Source organism: Megalobrama amblycephala, linkage group LG5, assembly GCF_018812025.1.
Source record: "Megalobrama amblycephala isolate DHTTF-2021 linkage group LG5, ASM1881202v1, whole genome shotgun sequence".
Taxonomy (NCBI): Eukaryota; Metazoa; Chordata; class Actinopteri; order Cypriniformes; family Xenocyprididae; genus Megalobrama; species Megalobrama amblycephala.
This window is the reverse complement of record NC_063048.1, coordinates 21,793,310-21,814,023: the sequence shown is the minus strand read 5'-3', so window position 1 is coordinate 21,814,023 and position 20,714 is coordinate 21,793,310. Positions and strand designations below refer to the sequence as shown.

The window sequence follows — 20,714 nt, the reverse complement described above, 5'->3', positions numbered from 1 at the left end:
CCTCAGTCGCCTCGCGTACCTGTTTGGGAACCACTGCAATATACTAATACTGTATACATGCGTTGTCTTTCTCGACAGTTTATGTTCACTTAACACATAACAGACTACGTTTACTAGGATACTTGACAAGACAGACATTTTGACATAATTTTGTGTTAAACTGTTCGTACAAGCACAAGAAAACTCAATTCAGACGCTGCTTTCTGTGTGAACACTTCCAAATTGAGTTCTCTTTCATGTTTTTTTTTGCGCTTGAAATTTGGCAAGGCTTAAAAACTGACCCAATTGAGACAGTGACAGTTCCGTCAACTCTTGGCCATTGGGGAGTCCTTACTGTCAAGCCCCGCATTTTAGATCTATCGCATCAATTCTCTTTAATTAATTTTAATAAATAATTTTTTTTAACTTGTTTACTGGATGAATCAGCATTTTTGAAAAAATCTCTTGAATGAATGATTCAATGAAAAATGCATTTTTTAACAGTCGCTTATCGCCACCTACCGGTGTAATGATGCAATTAATTACATCATTACAAATAATGCAATTGTGGTTGAAAAGACTGTTACATGATACCTATACATGACAACTGCTCTCTGGTCAGAGGCAGCACCGACAGATCTAAATGTTCGCTGTGATCGTACTTGTGAAAGGTTTAATACACATTTGATGAATTTTGCATGATTAACTTTGGTACTTTGTTGTTTATTATTGTGAAGCTGCTTTGAAACAATTTCTATTTTATAATGCGCTATAAAAATAAAGGTGGCTTGACTAGACATAGCTGAATCACTGTCATTTAGGAATAAGATTGAGTGGGTGTTTGAATCAAGATATTTTAACAATTAATCGTGCAGCTCTACTATTTATGCATCATGTCTATAAAACACTGTTTATGGAGAGATGCTCCTACAATCTGACCTTATTGACTGACTCCACAGGGAAAGGGAGGGAAAGGAAGGGATGAGATGCCACGAGAGTAGGAGTGGACAGACTGAACCACATCCTGACTCAGAACGGATGGACAAAAAAAAAAAAAAAAAAAAAAAAAAAAATTATATATATATATAAGGAAGGAATGAGGAAATATAGCTGCGAGCAGCGATGGCGGGCCCAAGCCCGGTGGCACCGCCACCCCGGTGGCTTCAGGGCAACTGTGCACAGCGGGCAATAGGCATTTAAAACGGTTAAACATCAAAGGACTATGTCAAATTCGCTCCACATTTACTGCACTACAAGGTGCTGCTATAGAGCCCCTCCTCCCTGCCCATTTTCAAAGTATTACATGTGCCAAGTTTTAACATTATTCTGATGAATTTTGAAGCAAATCAGGTAAAAATAAGAGGGTGATCTCAATGTATGCTAAAGTGACACATTTTCTGCTTCCAGTTGGTGGCGCTATTACTTTGAATCACAATAGTCACATCCATGTGATCAGCCTTGTACAACGAAGACTAAGCCGAAGTTTCATCAAAATCAATTAATGTATGCAGAAGTTATAACACTTTGTTTCCCTTTTCTTGCCATAAATTCGTTGCCTCGCCACGGCCAAACCGTTTGAGATATCCAAAATCCGTTTGCAATTAAACAACTTCAATGTGTTAGCAACAAGTTAAAAAAAGTTTGGTGTAAATTGGATAAACCCTGTAGGAGCAGTAGTATAAAATTCATAGCCTGTTTTTTCAAAAAATTAACATTCAAACCAAAATAGCTGACTTCCTGTTGGTCGGAGCTAATGAATGTAAATTAGAAAATTGTCCGGCTTGATGAGAACAATATGTGTACCGAGTTTGGTGATTGTAGGAAAAACTAACCCCCCCACTTTTGTCAAAAGGTGGCGCTACTGAGCCCCTCCACCACGCCCATTTCTATGGCTTTGTCCATGTCTACTGGTTGACAATATTGATGTGTGTGTCGAGTTTCATGCAATTTGAAGCATGTTAAGAGCCTCAAAAACACTCAAGAATATTATTACAGTTTGACCTGTTGCCATGGCAACAATATTTCAAATATCAAAAATCCTGTCATAGGTCTACATCTGCTGTGTATTGACATTACACTGATGAAGTTTGAAGCAAATCAGGTAAAAATAAGAGGGTGATCTCAAAACATTTCAAAAAGTGATACACTTCCTGCTGCCAGTTGGTGGCGCTATAACTTTGACTCACAATAGTCACATCCATGTGATCAGACTCCTATAACGAACACACTCGTGAAGTTTCATAAAGATCAATATATGTATGCAGACGTTATAACACATTTCCTGTTTCCTTTTTCTCGCCATAAATTCGTTGCCTCGCCACGGCCAAACCGTTCGAGATATCAAAAATCCCCTGGCAATTTTTAATCATCAGTGTCTTGACTTCATGCTGACCGAGTTTGGTGGCGATCGGATTAATCGTCTAGGAGGAGTATATCAAATTCCAGAGCATGCGTTTTTCAAACAACCCTTAATAGCTGACTTCCTGTTGGCGTGGTGTTTAACTTAGAGCACGAAAGTTGTTCGGCCCGATGAGGTCTATATGTGTACTGAGTTTCATACTAATACGTGCAAGCGTGTTTAATATATGGACCAAATTTTCAGACTTTTTTCAAGGGGGCGCTGTCGAGCCCCCTGCCACGCCCGGGTACCAGCCTCTCCGGCGTCCTAATGGCCGCGGATTCCAATGTGTGTGCCAATTTTCAAGAGTTTTTGAGCATGTTAAGGCCCCCAAAAAGCCCCGGAAGACGGAAAAAAAATAAAAAAAAAAAAAAAAAAAAAAATAATAATAATCCTTAGAAGAACAAGAGGGCCCTGCGCGAATTTTCGCTTGGGCCCTAATAATAACGAGCAGCGATGGCGGGCCCAAGCCCGGTGGCACCGCCACCCCGGTGGCTTCAGGGCAACTGTGCACAGCGGGCAATAGGCACTTAAAACGGTTAAACATCAAAGGACTATGTCAAATTCACTCCACATTTACTGCACTACAAGGTGCCACTATAGAGCCCCTCCTCCCTGCCCATTTTCAAAGGATTACATGTGCCAAGTTTTAACATTATTCTGATGAATTTTGAAGCAAATCAGGTAAAAATAAGAGGGTGATCTCAATGTATGCTGAAAGTGACACATTTTCTGCTTCCAGTTGGTGGCGCTATTACTTTGAATCACAATAGTCACATCCATGTGATCAGCCTTGTACAACGAAGACTAAGCCGAAGTTTCATCAAAATCAATTAATGTATGCAGAAGTTATAACACTTTGTTTCCCTTTTCTTGCCATAAATTCGTTGCCTCGCCACGGCCAAACCGTTTGAGATATCCAAAATCCGTTTGCAATTAAACAACTTCAATGTGTTAGCAACAAGTTAAAAAAAGTTTGGTGTAAATTGGATAAACCCTGTAGGAGCAGTAGTATAAAATTCATAGCCTGTTTTTTCAAAAAATTAACATTCAAACCAAAATAGCTGACTTCCTGTTGGTCGGAGCTAATGAATGTAAATTAGAAAATTGTCCGGCTTGATGAGAACAATATGTGTACCGAGTTTGGTGATTGTAGGAAAAACTAACCCCCCCACTTTTGTCAAAAGGTGGCGCTACTGAGCCCCTCCACCACGCCCATTTCTATGGCTTTGTCCATGTCTACTGGTTGACAATATTGATGTGTGTGTCGAGTTTCATGCAATTTGAAGCATGTTAAGAGCCTCAAAAACACTCAAGAATATTATTACAGTTTGACCTGTTGCCATGGCAACAATATTTCAAATATCAAAAATCCTGTCATAGGTCTACATCTGCTGTGTATTGACATTACACTGATGAAGTTTGAAGCAAATCAGGTAAAAATAAGAGGGTGATCTCAAAACATTTCAAAAAGTGATACACTTCCTGCTGCCAGTTGGTGGCGCTATAACTTTGACTCACAATAGTCACATCCATGTGATCAGACTCCTATAACGAACACACTCGTGAAGTTTCATAAAGATCAATATATGTATGCAGACGTTATAACACATTTCCTGTTTCCTTTTTCTCGCCATAAATTCGTTGCCTCGCCACGGCCAAACCGTTCGAGATATCAAAAATCCCCTGGCAATTTTTAATCATCAGTGTCTTGACTTCATGCTGACCGAGTTTGGTGGCGATCGGATTAATCGTCTAGGAGGAGTATATCAAATTCCAGAGCATGCGTTTTTCAAACAACCCTTAATAGCTGACTTCCTGTTGGCGTGGTGTTTAACTTAGAGCACGAAAGTTGTTCGGCCCGATGAGGTCTATATGTGTACTGAGTTTCATACTAATACGTGCAAGCGTGTTTAATATATGGACCAAATTTTCAGACTTTTTTCAAGGGGGCGCTGTCGAGCCCCCCTGCCACGCCCGGGTACCAGCCTCTCCGGCGTCCTAATGGCCGCGGATTCCAATGTGTGTGCCAATTTTCAAGAGTTTTTGAGCATGTTAAGGCCCCCAAAAAGCCCCGGAAGACGGAAAAAAAATAAAAAAAAAAAAAAAAAAAAAAAATAATAATAATCCTTAGAAGAACAAGAGGGCCCTGCGCGAATTTTCGCTTGGGCCCTAATAATCCTTAGAAGAACAAGAGGGCCCTGCGCGAATTTTCGCTTGGGCCCTAATAATAATAATCCTTAGAAGAACAAGAGGGCCCTGCGCGAATTTTCGCTTGGGCCCTAAAAAGACTTCCGCAACCACGTCTAGGCTATAAACGGCTCCATCAATAAAAAGGAATGAACACTTGTGACAAACACACACAGTGATGCTGTCAATCAGAAATCTCCCACTGATTTGATCTCTGAATGTTGGAATAAAGAAAGAAAGCAAGACAAAGAGAGAGCAGCAACTGGAACAGAGTGATATTAAGATTAACACACTAAAGAGCCTGTAATGGGAGATCAGGAACACAATACAGCACTGCCACACAATACGGCTAAAAAAGAGAGAGAGAGATGGCAGACGAGAAGGTTATTGATTCGGCTATTTGGTTTTAAATTATTTATTAGAATAAAGTGAGAGAGAGAAAACATATCCATCTTAAAACGTTTGTGGAACACATGTAAAGAAAATTGATATGAAACCTTTAGGAATGTCTGCTTGATCATGGAATTAACCATCTTTCTTAAAGAAATAATTCACGCAAAAAAACAAAATGTCTATAACTATAACTGTGACTTATTGATTTATTGTTTGAGTTATTCATAGCCCATGTCCAAGCATTTTTTATAGTCAACAAATTCTTCAAGACTATTTCAGATAACCTTTATATAAGTTAGCATGAAACTTCATGCATTCATTTAATTTTTTTCTTTGGACCTCGTAATTAAATCAAAATGCTATTGACCTTCTGCAGAAAGACAGGCTTCTCTCTGGTGACGGAAGCCATTTTAAGGCAGGTTCAGACAACACAACATTTTTGTCTGTAACGACAGTCACTTATGCGATTTTGAGCCCTAAATTATTGCCGTGTCATGGACTAGCAACATGTCAAACTACACGTTGCTTCCTGACCAGTCATTGCTGTAGACGTCTATATCGATGTGAGTGATGTCTTCAAGAAGGTAGAACTAGAGACTGACTTCCAAAAACAAACAAACAATGGCTATCAAAGCGGCATATTAGCTTAATGCTAATTCCAGTACTTACCGGTTTGCCGAAGTTCCTCTGCTATTATTTGTCACCATTTATCTTTTTTCACTCTGTCAAGGTAGTCCCTCAAGGAAAGATCATATAGGTAGGAAGTGTAGCTCCTTTCCTCCATTGTATAATTCCACCTAGCAGCACCTATACCCTTATTAAACATGACTAATAAACACACAACTGCCTTATTCTGTGTAAGAAGCCACATCATCTCACAGAAGGATGCTCAACTGTCTTTATGAAGTGAGTTTGGAGTAAAAATGTTATTAAATGTTGTCTTTTGTTGGACAAGATGTTAATAAATGCTTCTCATGTCTGGAAAGATGTTTGGCGTGTTGCTTTTTCAAATGCACATTATAAGCGACTCAAACTCGCAGTGCTTTCACATGGATTAGCATTTGGAGCCATACTTCATTGACAAGCTGCGCATAAAAATAAAAATAAATAAATAAACGAATAAATTAAATAAATAATCGCAGCCTTCGCGATTTCATAATTGCACTACTTTAAGCGATACTCGCGTTGAAGTTCAATGTTATTTTTCTAATCGTGCGATAAATTGTGTAGCCCTACCTGCTACACATGCATTTATTTCTCAACTGTTTACGTTCACTTATCTTGTTTCTATTCTGGGAGTGTTCTGGGCATTGGGAGTGTTTCAGTATTTCAGTATCAATATGTATAGAAAAAACTTTTTTTTTTCCAACACTACATTGTCCTTTTAGTGCTCAGTGTCAATGAGTACACCCCCTTTGAAAAGTAACATTTTAAACAATATCTCAATGAACACAAAAACTATTTCCAAAATGTTGACAAGACTAAGTTTTATATAACTTAGGAATCTGATCTGAACCCAATCGAATACCTATGGGGAATTCTGAAGAGACAAGTTGAGCATCACTCTCCATCCAGCATCCAGTCTCTAAAAGAGGTCATTCTTGAAGAATGGAAAAAGATAGATGTTGCAAAATGTCGCCAACTTGTTCATTCCATGCCTAGAAGACTTGGTGCCGTCATTAAAAATCATGGAGGCCATACAAAGTACTAGAAGTAGTAGTTTTTGTTGTGGGCTGTACTCATTTTTGCATCACCCTAATTTGAGTAAAACTGAAAAATATGTAATCTAAGTTATATTATTAACCTTACTTTCATGTTATAAGTTAAACAGATGTTATATTAAACTTATTCTTGTCAACATTTTGGAAATTGTTTTTGTGTTCATTGAGATATTGTTTAAAATGTTACTTTTCAAAGGGGGTTTACTCATTTACGCTGAGCACTGTAAGTTTATTATTACAGATAGCTTTTTAAAAGACTACAATTGAAAAAATATATATATTATATTATATATAAAATTCAACCCGACAAAGTGGCTAGGAGTGACTGCGTTACACACCACTGCTGAAATTCACCCGCATTTGGCAGGTGTTAATGTCAAGCCCTGACTATACGAGATAAAATGATCACATTTTGTATCCCGATGCCCATTGCCATTTACAAATCACCTTGAAACCCTGCATCAAATGGATTGTGCCAAAATCGGGCTGATATTGTGTAGTCTGAACCCAGCATTAATTACTTAGATGTAAATCATAAAACAGAAGAAAAGATCTGTTGCTACTTCAGTTTCTTAGAGACCTTAAAGCTATTTTTGCCCACAATGTCTAGTAAATATAGCATAACTTCAATTTACAAATTTTAAATTAAATCAACAAGATTAATCTATTGTTAAAATTGTTAGTTTCAGCCATGTACAGATATTTATTCATAACTTTCCCAACTTGCAAAGAAACCATTTGCAGGTCTATTTTTAGAAATACTTCAGAAACATTTTTCCTCAGATTTATCTGACTTATTCCAAGTAAACAATTTTTCAGTTGTTTCCTCCAAAAGTAGTACTCTGGTCTCTGGATTATCAGTCAGTATAACTAAAGTTAACTGACGACCTGAGATTTCATGATCATGTCAGCTAGCTGTAGCTCACCGGCAGATCATTCACACAGACACACACTTCCTTCACCAGTATATCGTAATGGAAATATTCTTTTAGGTTTACGAGTCAGTTATAAAACCTGTTTTATTGAAGCCATTATGAAAAACTGCAATCAGCGCTGCAATCATTCAATGAGTAAGCGCACAAATGGAGAGAGAAAAAGAAGAACAGAGAAGGTAGATTTGTAGCCTTAAAAGGAAATAAACCTAAATGTGCCTACACTGATTTTCATGAAATTACTAGATGCTTTTTAGCTACATTTAAATTCTCATTTATTAACAATTCTGGTAACGCAAAATGTCACATTTCTGGAGCAAGTGGACCTTAGAGAAAAAAATACAACACCACAAAACTATACAATATGACCCTGCATACTAAAAGCTGTGCTATATAAGATCACTGAAGGCTACAAAACTAATTATTTCCTCAGAGTCATTTCAAGTTGCTGTAAAATCTCCCTTTATCTGGTCCTGCTAGCAAGAAAGGCTTTAATTTGAGCCAAAGAGCAAACAACCATACACACCCAGTGTCATGAGACACATGAAAGGGCTTAGACTCCATTAACTCAAACTGATTGATGCATAAAACCATGAATCCTTCATTATGAGGGCTGACTGCATCCAGACGATATGAATCCAAACCCAAAAGCACTGAGAGAGAGAAAGAAACACCGATCAGCTCACTGTGAGGTGCAATGATCAATGAATCCCAAGCTATACATCATGAACCCCCTCTGATTCCTTGATCACTTACATGACCTTATTAATCCTTCAGTCTGCTCAGCATGTGTTATCACACTTATACAAAAACAGATCTGCATCTTCACAGCCTCTTACACAGCATCAGTAATTTCCTCACATCCACATGAAGCGAAGGCCGTGGGACGGATTTAAGGAACACTCTGGATCAATACAAGTTAAGCTATATCGACAGCATCAGGAGCATAATGTCAATTACTGCAAAGATAATTTAGGAACATTACAGTAAAGCATTTAAATGGTAGCACATATTTAATACACACATTGTTTGAAGACTAGTGTTAAAAAAAAATCACTTACCTTGATTTTCTTATTACTGATAATTTTCTGCAGTAATTAACATTAAAGCACAAATGCTATAATTTGCACGGAACCTGAAACTTTCCTTTAAAAAAAAAAGGATGAAAACAAACAAACTGCCAAGTGCCAGCATCCATTCATATGAGAAATGACAAATGAGGGTCTGTTTCATTCACCCTGAGTGACTTAATTGAGAGCGACAGGGAGTGGGGCATCTGTGTGTGTTGTGGACAAGAGGGTGATTTATTGTGACAGACAGTAACGTGAGCATTAAATTGCCATTTTTCAGGTCAAAGGCAGGGCTAAGTGCTAAAGATTTTTTTTCTACTGGCCCAGTTGGACTTTTACTTGCCCTGACAAAATTTGGGCCCCACCACCAATCAATCAATCAATAAATAAATCAATAAATAAATAAATAAATAAATAATTTCTATCATTGATTTTGACCCATGTAACCTTGCATTCTAATAAATATGGTTGGTTCAACACCAAAATTTTAGATATCAATTTCACAGTTCTCAATTCCAATTTTGATACCACAGAAAAAACTATTTTCCTAATATAAAGTTTAAACATTTTTAAAGGTGCCCTAGAACTTTTTTTAAAAAGATGTAATATAAGTCTAAGGTGTCCCCTGAATGGGTCTGTGAAGTTTATGAATTATACAGACTGCAAGTGTTTAAAAATGAAAATAACGACGGCTCTTGTCTCCGTGAATACAGTAAGAAACGATGGTAACTTTAACCTCATTTAACAGTACATTAGCAACATGTTAACGAAACATTTAGAAAGACAATTTACAAATATCACTAAAAATATAATGTAATCATGGATCATGTCAGTTATTATTGCTCCATCTGTCATTTTTTGCTATTGTCCTTGCTTGCTTACCTAGTCTGATGATTCAGCTGTGCACATCCAGACGTTCTGCCCTTGTCTAATCCCTTTCATAATGTTGGGAACATGGGCTGGCATATGCAAATATTGGGGGCGTACACCCCGACTGTTACGTAACAGTCGGTGTTATGTTGAGATTCGCCTGTTCTTCGGAGGTCTTTTAAACAAATGAAATTTATATAAGAAGGAGTAAACAATAGAGTTTGAGACTCACTGTATGTCTTTTCCATGTACTGAACTCTTGTTATTTAACTATGCCAATATAAATTCAATTTTTGAATCTAGGGCACCTTTAAAGACAAGTAAACAGAAGAAAAGGCTTTTTCCGGTGCTTCATATAGGGGTTCCCATTTTGGGATCTTTTTATGGATTTCATTTTAATTAATTTAGTTTTAATTAGGGCATGAGCAACAATGGTGTGAGTACCCTACTGTAATTGCTCAGTCAATTCTTCTTCTTCTCCGAAATGATTCGCATTTTTGAGGGCCTAAACATGCTCAAACTCATGAAACTTTGCACACACATCAGAAGTGGTGAAAATGTACATCTGATATGGGTTTCAGTATTAGGCGTGGCAAAATGGCTCGATTGCACCACCTACAAAATTTCAAATCAAGCCCCCTTCGCGCTACGTTTCACACACAAGTATGACATTTGGTACACACGTGAAACTGCAAAATTTTTGTAGTTTTTGCCATTTCCAGATGTTGTACTTTAACAAACTCCTCCTAGAGCTTTAACCAGATCAACATCATATGTTGTCAGTCTAATCTTAAGGCCTTTGCAACGTTAAATTGCAAAGATATTACGTTTTCGTTGAAGGGCGTGTCCAAGGTGGACTGTCAAAGTTCGATGTTTCGCCATGAAACAGGAAGTTGTTGTAACTCAAGCATACAATGTCCAATCTGCTACAAACTTCACGTTTGATAAGTGCCCTGGCCTGAAGACATCTACACGCCAAAATTTAGTTATAGTCATAGCGCCACCAGCTGGTAGCAGGAAGTGTGGCAAATACAACTGACTGACATTGTCCTCCAATATTTATATACTTAAATGCATATTGCCCACCGTGCTCTGTTTTCCTAAAGCCACCAGGTAGCGGTGGCACGGGTGCGAGGGCCCTTTCATCGCTGCTGGCAGCTTTCATTTTAATTCAATTTGATGAATTATACAGTTTGCAAACATACTCTAGCACTAGGAAAAAAGTAAATAACCTGGTAAACATTAAAGTATTATGGAATCATTTAAGACATTTTCCCTTCTATAGAACCTTTTTGGCATAAAGTGTTCTTTAAAAATGAGACAAGAACTCTAGGGTTCTATATAGAACTCCTTTAAAAAAAAAAAAAAATTCTGATAGTTTTGCAATAATAATCAAAAAGGAGCACAAATAACAATTACAATTCAGTCAACTGTGTTGAGTGTCTTTAACACTGGCCCCGGGCCATGAGAGGAAAGAATAGGAGAGAAATTATAATTTCTTATAAAGAACAGATGGATGAACACATGGAAAACACAGCTGGAAAAGGAGAATCAGCTTTTACTGACAACAGAAAGCGTGTACCATATTCAGTCTGTGCTCCATCTCACTAAACAGCTTGCCCAGAAGCAGATGATCTATGTTGTTTTGTATTCACTCTGATAAAGTAACATAAAATCTAAGCCTAGTTTAGCACTCTGGATCACATCTGAGCTGAACAGTGCTGATGAAATTTGTGCTTACTACAGACAGAAGAACCAAAGGAGTCACAATCAGGCCAGGCCAGAAAGTGCAAAGGCACTGCAATAGACCTACTTTAACATGTACCTGTGGGCTTTTTTCCTCTGCTGAAAAGGATGTACAACTATTTCACACTCTAAACCACATTTCCTATCTCCCTCTCTTCAATCATCACCTCCTTTTCTCCACCCCTCCAGAAAAAAAGAAGAAAAATGTATGGGAGTGAAGCAAGTATGATGTTTATCTATCTTTCGATGCATATTTAAGAATGAAATTTAAAACACAGAGAGCGCTGTGGTTCAGTATGTAATTCTTGTATGAACACCTACTGTAAGTTCATTACAGGCTCAGTGTCACTGTGATCATGGGTCAAATATAATTCACCAGTAAAGATGAGATTCTTGGCAGCACTGAAATACATAATGCTGGGCTTAAAGTTAACTGAAATCCCACATGAAGCATGCTGAGATTTTAAAGGTCTGCGTTGAGGCTTGGCTGCTGTAGCACTTTGAAGGATTTCCCTTCCTCATTCCAGTCAGGCTGACCTGTGGCACTGGGCCTGAAAGCAAAAGCAGCTGGCTGCCCCAGTAAATACTCTAAAGCAGCTACACATTACTGCTGCAGTACTGGACAGCAGGGGGGTCCTTTTGATACCAAAGACCCCTTACAAAGGAACCCCATTCCTAAAATATAAAGGAAAGGAAGCTATACTGTCATTATTGTATGAAGACTCATTTATACTGTGCGAGGAAAAATGTGTAATATATATATAATGTTTGGAAAATTAAATAAAAGCTAAAGCAAATTATTAAAATACTATCTAGTGAATTATTAGATAGTACATTTTTACACTTAGAGAAATGTTAGATGTTTAAATTTCGAAAAAAAAAAAAAAAAAAAAAAAATCAAGCTTACTGTATAAAGAATTTCATAATAAATATTATTCTCAGTTTCACAGAAAAACGGTGCACAAAACAAATGAATATGATTAAAAACATTATGTATGTCGCAGAGAAGGTGAGTTGAGCTAAAAATACACTAGTGTTCAAAGATTTGGGGTTGGTAATATTTTTTTATAAAGATGTTTATGAAAAAAGTCTATTATGCTCAACAAGAATGTGATCAAAGATACAGTAATAACATTCATTTTATTTCAATATTTTTAAAAATGTAATTTATTCATGTAATGGCAAAGCTGAATTTTCAGCATCATTACTCCAGTCTTCAGTGTCACATGATCCTTCAGAAATCATTTTAATATGCTGATTCGATGCTCAAGAAACATTTCTTATTGTCAATGTTGAAAACAGTTGTTTTGCTTAATATTTTTGTGGAAACCATGATACAATATAGTTCAAAAGAACAGCATTTATCTGAAATATAAATCTTTTGTAACATTATAAATGTCTTTACTGTTACATTTGATCAACTTAATATATGAATGCTGAATATATGAAAAAAAAAAAAAAAAAAAAAAAAAAAAAAAACTTACTGACCCCAAACCTCTGAACAGTAGCATATGGTTTGTAAAATGTTTTTTCCCCTTGCAATTTTTGAATTACTACAGCAATTCTCCAGAGAAAATAAACAATGCTGTTAAAATAGTCTACATCAATTCTATACATTACTGCTGCAATTCTCCACAGTAATTAAACACCACCACAGCCATGCTATAGAGGCGTGGGAATCGGCAGGATTACACAACAGCACTTTAAACCAGAGACACTGAAACATTCAACTAATAAACATTTGATGTTGCCAAGAGACAAGAGAACTGCAAAGGCCAACATTCTAGAAGGCACTGAATCAACAGGCGGGGGATACCTAAGCAGGCCGTGGCGTGTCCCGTATCCTAGCAGCATGTTTCTGGAACACTGCCCAAGGTGTTGTCTGAGGCCTGACTGGACGCTGCTCCTGCAGTATGTGTCCGGCGGAACTGTTGTGCTTGGCTTATCTGGCCACAGATAAATCACGCCACCAGATATAAATGATCTAATAACATATACGCACATATACAATAATTCCACAATACTGTGGAAGTCAATGATTAAAATACTATAACCCACCTTTCAGCCTCTAGAAACAGATGCAGAGCTGATGGCCATGGCAAATTTCCTACACAGACGACCTATTCTATCCATTTTTTATACATCCTACACTCACATTATCCAGAACCAGTGAAGATGTTATGCTATGTTAAAACTTCTAAAACTATTTTTCACTCAAACTATTTCTTTATTAAAGGGTTAGTTCACCCAAAAATGAAAATAATGTCATTTATTACTCATGTCGTTCTACACCCCTAAGACCTTCGTTCATCTTCAGAACACAAATTAAGATATTTTTGATGAAATCCGATGGCTCAGTGAGGCCTGCATAGACAGCAATGGTACTTCCTCTTTCAAGATCCATAAAGGTACTAAAGACATATTTAAATCAGTTAATGTGAGTACAGTGGTTCTACCTTAATATTATATAGTTATATAATTTGACACAAAAGATTTGTAACGCTCCAAAGCAGTGTTTTGAAATCGGCCATCACTAGATATTGTTAAAAAGTCATTATTTAGTTTTTTGGCGCACAAAAAATATTCTCGTCACTTTATAATATTAAGGTAGAACCACTGTACTCGCATGAACTGTTTTAAATATGTTATAAAGTACCTTTTTGGATCTTGAGAGAGGAAGTACCATTGCTGTCTATGCAGGTCTCACTGAGCCATTGGATTTCGTCAAAAATATCTTAATTTGTGTTCCGAAGATGAACAAAGGTCTTACGGGTGTGGAACGACATGAGTAATAAATGACATTGTTTTCATTTTTTAATTTAACTGCTGACTCACTCATCCTTTCATTCCTCCCATGAACACATTTTCCTTCTTTTCAAGCATTCCAGAACAAATGCTTGTGGTTTTTCTACATAAAAAGTGGAGAAAACAATTTTACTTGATTTTTTTTTTTTCAAAGTGTTTCCACCTGAGGCCAAATGTGAAAAACTTTCCATCAGAACAATGCCACACTGGACAGACGAAAGCAGAGATCACGTAGCCATCACACACACGCACGCTGCTGAGGCACTAACGTCTCCCTGGTACAAACGCCTTTGAGCTTCTTGTCAGTAAGTGAATAATGCTCTTTCATCAGTGCCAGCGCCGCTCTGACTCCGCATTGGTCCACACATCACCATGCAGATAACAGTCTGTGCATCCAAAACACACATACAGGGGGAGAGAGGGAATGCTTTCTGGTCTTAAAACCCGATTAAGAAATATTGTTTTTCCACAGAAAGGCATTTAGTTCTCAGCACAGTGCCCTTAGCAACCCACATTAGTGCATTTCTACCATACCACTAACTGACACATTCATATCTGAAACACCTCAGGGGTATGTGTTTGTCAAACCCGAGAGTGAAACACTCAATTAGACACATGCCTGCCCTCCAGGGCCCAGAAACAATCCTGCTGCACCTGAACTCCTCAGACTTGAGTAAATATGAATTAGGTTTCCCTTGTGGAGCAGTGAATGTGTTGCCAACTGCAAATCTAAACACTCTTTTTGGAAATCACCAAAACTTCAGAGGCAACATTCTCAAACTTGAGAAATTTAGCAAAATTGCTGCGTACTTGACCCTTGATTCAGCATAATCCACAATCTGACTTTAACCTCTGAGCAGCATTCCACTATGAGCATTCAAAGCAGCAAAGATGTGACCAAACACTCAAACTGGGACCAAATTAGCACGATATAATGGTACTAGAAAGGTGTCGCGATACATTGCTAATAAAAACTGTACGTTTCCAAATTTTATCAGTACTGGTACTTTAAGCGTGCTTTCACATCTGCCTCATTTAGTTCAGTTGAATCGCACTAGAGTTCGTTGTCCCCCTTGATGCGGTTCATTTGGGCAGGTGTGAATGCAGCAATCGCACTTGGGTGCGCACCAAAAGCGGACCAAACAAGCATACTGAGACCTCCTTGAAGAGGTGGTCTTGGTACACTTTCAAACGAACTCTGGAGCGGTTCGCTTGAGATGTGAAAATAATCCAATCCAATGGACCAACGAACCAAACGATATCATAATTCATAGCGGGAAATGTGTTATATAAAAAGCAGTGTCTTATTCTGTGAGTGAGCACATTAGTTACCGTAGTTGAAAACTAAAGAGCGCCTCTTCATCTTAAAATGTTGTTTAATTGCGCTTCTCCATACAAGAATGCTGTCCCGACGAAGCCTATATAATTTAACAGGAATGACGGCTATATTCGTATAGTGTTTACGTGTGTCTCAACAGTTACAAATAAAGCCACAGAAAGCTCATGGAGCTAACTTGTCAATCATTTCGATAAATGACGCTGAGAAAACTGACCGATAAGAGGACAGTTGTACTCGCATGTGACTTGCATAAACACATTTTGGAACTCTTTGAAATGTTGCCTTGTGAAAGTGAACCAAACCAAGAAGAAAATGCAACATTGTAACAAACTTAGTCCCTGTTTCAGAACAAAATAAACAATCCATATGACAGTATTCTAATAAGAGCCATATTTCATAATTTCACAATAAATGTGTGACAGCGTGTGTATGTGCAGAGCTCTGCTTTCACTTCCTGCAAGGAGTAAAATATATTTGTGCAGCGCATATTTGCCATGGTATCGATTCAGTATTGGTATTGCGATATTTTAGTCAGATGTCGTATTGAAGTCACAATTTTGGTATCGTGATTATGGTATTATGATGTACATCCAAGTGAAACGGATGATCGAAAAAAGTAGGACGGGTCTTCTATTTCTATCGATTGTTGATTGGATGTAGATAGAATTGAAAGCGAGCTATGGGGTTGTACAAAAGCTGTGGGGTTTAAGTGGACTGAATGACTGGAGAAGTGAATTTTCATTTCATACAGACTTTAAAAGACATCAACATGTTTCCCCAACATTAAAAGACACACACAAAATCAATGAGATTGAAGCACCTCATGACCTAGATTAAATTATGTGCTGTTTTCTAGATAGAACAATAATAAGTTGATTAAATTACTGTGCAAAAATTCACTCAAATCTATGGTAAGAGTGAGCATCTTTAGTAAAAATATGTTATGTTAATTATGTACAGGAATATTCCAATACCTGAGACACCTTAATTGCCATTTATTTAATAATTTTTAGTAAGTGAAAGGTTTAAAGAGAGTATGGACCTTAAGCAAAAAAATATTGCATGTAAACATAGTAAATACAGTGTTAAATACAAAGATACAGAATTCTCTCTTATATAGCACGTGTTAGCACAGTTAAATAGGTGCAATATGTTATTATTAATATCTCACTTCATCCGATTTGAGTTACATCCTATCTGCAGAAATATAAGGAGGACACTTCAGACTTCATTGCAACCTATCGTGCACAATTCCTAAACAGAGAGGAGAAAACAAACAATACGATGTGGAGAAGTATAGTTGTGAATTGCCTCTCCCTACACACAGGAATGCCCGGGGGAATGGATAAATCATTGCCGTTAGTCAGATACGTCACAGGCCAACTCAGCATTCCAGACACACACGCACAAGCTGGGCTGGAAATGAGTAGCGGCACGCGCAAGACATGCAAGCAGTGACAACTCACCATTTCTTTGTGCATTCCACCATGAGTTCCTGGTAGGAGGCGACGAACTGGAATTTGGAAGCATGTTTCCCAACACGCTGCAGTCTTTTCCACACCGAAGCCATGTTTTTTTCCTCTTTAAAGAGCTGACAGTTTGTTTAAAATACTGTCGCGTTCTGACGCCACCCCCTCACAAATCCTTTCCTTGGAAAAGTTCTCAAAAGTATCCGTCCAAAATCGGCTTGTGTGCATTCATTGATGTTTACAGAGATTAAAATCAGGTAGAGGAAAGAAAAAAAACACGTAGATCCCTTGCCATCAAAACATTAATGTGGATGATCTCAGATCAGCATGATGGCATGACATGACAAATCCACCAGGGTGATTGACAGCTCTCACAGAGCTCATTCCGTACAGCAAATCCCTCAAAATAAACGTAAGCAGTGCATGGTAATCCAATATTCCTCGTTTGCATGTGTCAATAAACCTACAGGAACAAAGAGGAATGCGGTTAGATCTCAGTGATAAAGGTTGCTGCATGAAAAGATATCTTTTAACTCATCTGTCAAGCTTTGATTTCCAATTTCTGTATTTCTACTGATCATTTTAACAAAATCATCCTGAATTTAACCACTGATTCATACCAGCAAAAGAGAAAAATCCTTATCAGTTATCTGTTCTAGGCAATGGAAAGCGATGACATCTAGAGATTTGGCTGACTTTGTTTAGCTGTGCAACCAAATTTCGTAAAACCAGCAAAGAGCAGACAGATTAAATCTTGTGGACCAGTTACAATTATTCTGAAGACCTAGAAACATTTAACAGATCAGAAGTTGCTTTATTTTATTTTGCATAAAAGAAAAACATGGTAGAAAGTGTGCATTTATAAATTTGTTAGGAATTGATTTTTAACCATAACTTGCAAACCTTTGAAGAAAGTGCTACTGTGAGATATGAGGTTGTTAATTGATGGTAAATGCTTTTGTTAAAGCCATCAGCCTGCATGATTTCAACTTATTTTTTTTAAATAATTGTTTAAAAGCAGAATTCCTGGTGAAAAAACTACCTTACTCATGACTCTTCAATAAAATCGCCACAAATCCAGGAATCAAAGCAAGCAAGTCATACCAAAATAACTCTTTAACGCCCGTCCACTCCCATAAAGCAATGAGAGTGATGTAGAGTCATAAAAACTGTTAAGCACACAGTCTTGTACTTTAGTCCAATTTTCAAATACTTTTTGCTTCAAATCAAAGCTTGTAAAGTTGTCATTCATCTTGAATCTGGTTGGTTTGCTTCCTGGTTACAAAGACTTTTTTAAATGCCTATGGGAAAAATTTTGCTTAATAGCATAACATTTGTAATTTTCAAAAGCAGAAAGGCACCTGAGGCTGTTATATTGTGAATGTAGTCAGTGCTGAAGAGGACTATGCTGCACCCTTTAACCTTTAGTGACAATAATCGAATCACAGCTGTGCCAATATTCAGCACAACAGCATTTTTTCTCTTGTGTCATTGCCTGAATATCTAACAGGATGACAATCAATTTTTGTTTCAAGTCGTTTTTGTTTTATGCTGTCAAACTTTAATGAATATAGGTGACATTAAATTATATTTTTAATTAAAAGGTTTATTAGGAGCTCAAAATGGATTATTTCAAGAACTCATTTCTTTTAATTATGTTCACAACTGTTGCTGTTCAAACATTCACATTATATCCATACAAGACTGCTGCTGAAGAAGGCTTCTTCAAACAACTCACATCCTCATTCACTGAATACAAACTGATACACTGTCAGTGCTGTCAAACTGACTTCATACACTTTAGATATTTGTTCTCAGGTTACTGGTTAAAGGTCCTTTTTTTAAAGTCACACTGTTTTTATAAACACCTGAGTAGCAATATAGCTTAAAGAGATCATTACAATAATCAATAATGAAACCCCTGCAATCACAGAGACTCTTATCATAATATAATTCACAAACATCCTGGTTGTGGTCGCATTCCTGCACTCACCCCGTGAATAATGCAGCAGCAGTAGCGGCTGAATGCGCCCGTTGCGGCGGGAGGCGCGTGGCTGCATTCAGCCCGCTAGCGAGCTAAAGAGCCGCTCTGGCTGGATATTCCCATAGAGCACCGCTAGCAGCCTAGGCTAACCTTAGCCAGGCAGGCTATCCCAGGGCAAAGAGCGGCAGCGAAACAGAAATCCCTTTTCTGCTCGGACGTATACCGGCAACAACCAAACTGAGGAGTTTGAGGGCGAGGGGCAGTGGTGGTTTTCCGGTCGAGAGGAGGAAATTCCAGCGCTGTTTTCGTATTCACACACAAACTCAACGCATCAAGACTCCATCATTTTCCTCCCCAATCCCACATTCAGTCAAACATCTGTGCGGAGTCTCCGAGAAACGCCCCCACGCGCCTCTCATTGGCTGTCGGTCCATAAATATTTACATATTCATGATACTTCTTAACGCTTTGTTGCCAGCGAGCGCTCCTATTGGTCGATTTATACATCTTTCAGAGATCTTTAACCCGCCTGTGTGTTCAAGCGTACTGAGCTGAGTAGGAGCATAAATAATGTAAACCTTCTCTTATGGGTTAAGGAATAAAGTTAACTAAATATGAGTACGAAATTGACTGTAAAACTGATATACTGAATGTAGGTTGTGGCAATTCAATATTTATTATTGTATATCTGTGAAATATTTAAGGTTAAAACAAACCATGTGGAGAGAGTGTTGTGCTCTGACACTCTTCTACAGCCAAATGGAAAATAGTTCATGACTGTAAGTTTTTTGTTTTTCTGGCTACTTAAAGTCTGAAGAGAAACACAAAAGCCATTTTAACCAGATAAGCTATTTTTAAAAAAAGTTAAGATTTATAATTAAAGTTTTATTTTTTGTATTTTTACCTTCATTCTATTCTTTTATAGCCTTAATTCACAAGTTTATCAGATGCTTGTTGATTCCTGCACATCAATCTCTAATATTACAGAGACACACCATGTGTCAAAAAATGCTTTGAAGCAGCCAGCATTCTTGGAAAGACACATATGTCTGTGAGTATTTGAAGAGAGGGGCTCACATAGACTGTTTCTGCCAGCTCTCCAGCATCTTGATCCTTATCTTTTGAGTGCATGAGACGTGTTTCCTCCCCGATGAACGGGTGTGCGCGTGTATATCAGAAGATGTGAAGATGTGGGCACACGGAGCAGAGGAGGGTGTGATCTCTACCCAAAAGCAGTCACAGTGTCTACAGAGAGTTAAAACATCCTGACTGCACACATTGCCAAAAGCTCCTAGAAAGACAGCCAATCAGACACCTTTGCCATGTGTCAGACAGAGACTCAAGAAGTCTGTAGATCAGATCCTGCTTTTTATGGGCTGCCAACACTTCAGGACATGTGTTAGCCAACATTAAACCTCTCAGGCCACTGATCTGAAAGTTCGGGAGCTGCCAACACCATCTTGTAATAGATAAGATGTTTAAAAAAAGCTGTGATGTAGGAAAATGGACATTTTTCTTCTTTGATAAAAAAAAAGTATTAGTAAAAGCCAGTGATTTTACATTAACAATACATCACTACTAAAAAATTATTAAATTCCCACAATTTAATGAAATCTCCACAAAGCCAGTTTTAGAGTGGTGTGAGTCTGCAGTTTGTCTGTGTATCGACTTTACTTTCTCTCGCTCTCTTCCTGTGTGTGTCCCAGCGGTAATGTGAGTGTGTTCGCTGGCAGTGAGATAAGCACGCTTACTGTAAGTGAATCACTCCCTCATGCACGGGCACGGACACATGGGCACAGCAGTGGGTGAAGACAAAGA

At 37.9% G+C, this 20,714-nt stretch overlaps 1 protein-coding gene across 1 annotated transcript in view; it reads right to left on the bottom strand.

The window, feature by feature from the left end:
• ehbp1 (EH domain binding protein 1) overlaps window positions 1-19,318 on the bottom strand; it is a 162,351-nt gene extending 143,033 nt beyond the window's left edge. The window contains 2 exon segments of the mRNA XM_048191236.1: window positions 16,910-17,375; window positions 18,906-19,318. Coding sequence (XP_048047193.1) covers window positions 16,910-17,013 — 104 coding nt within the window. The 5' untranslated portion in view covers window positions 17,014-17,375; window positions 18,906-19,318.
• Between the last annotated feature and the right edge of the window lie 1,396 nt (window positions 19,319-20,714).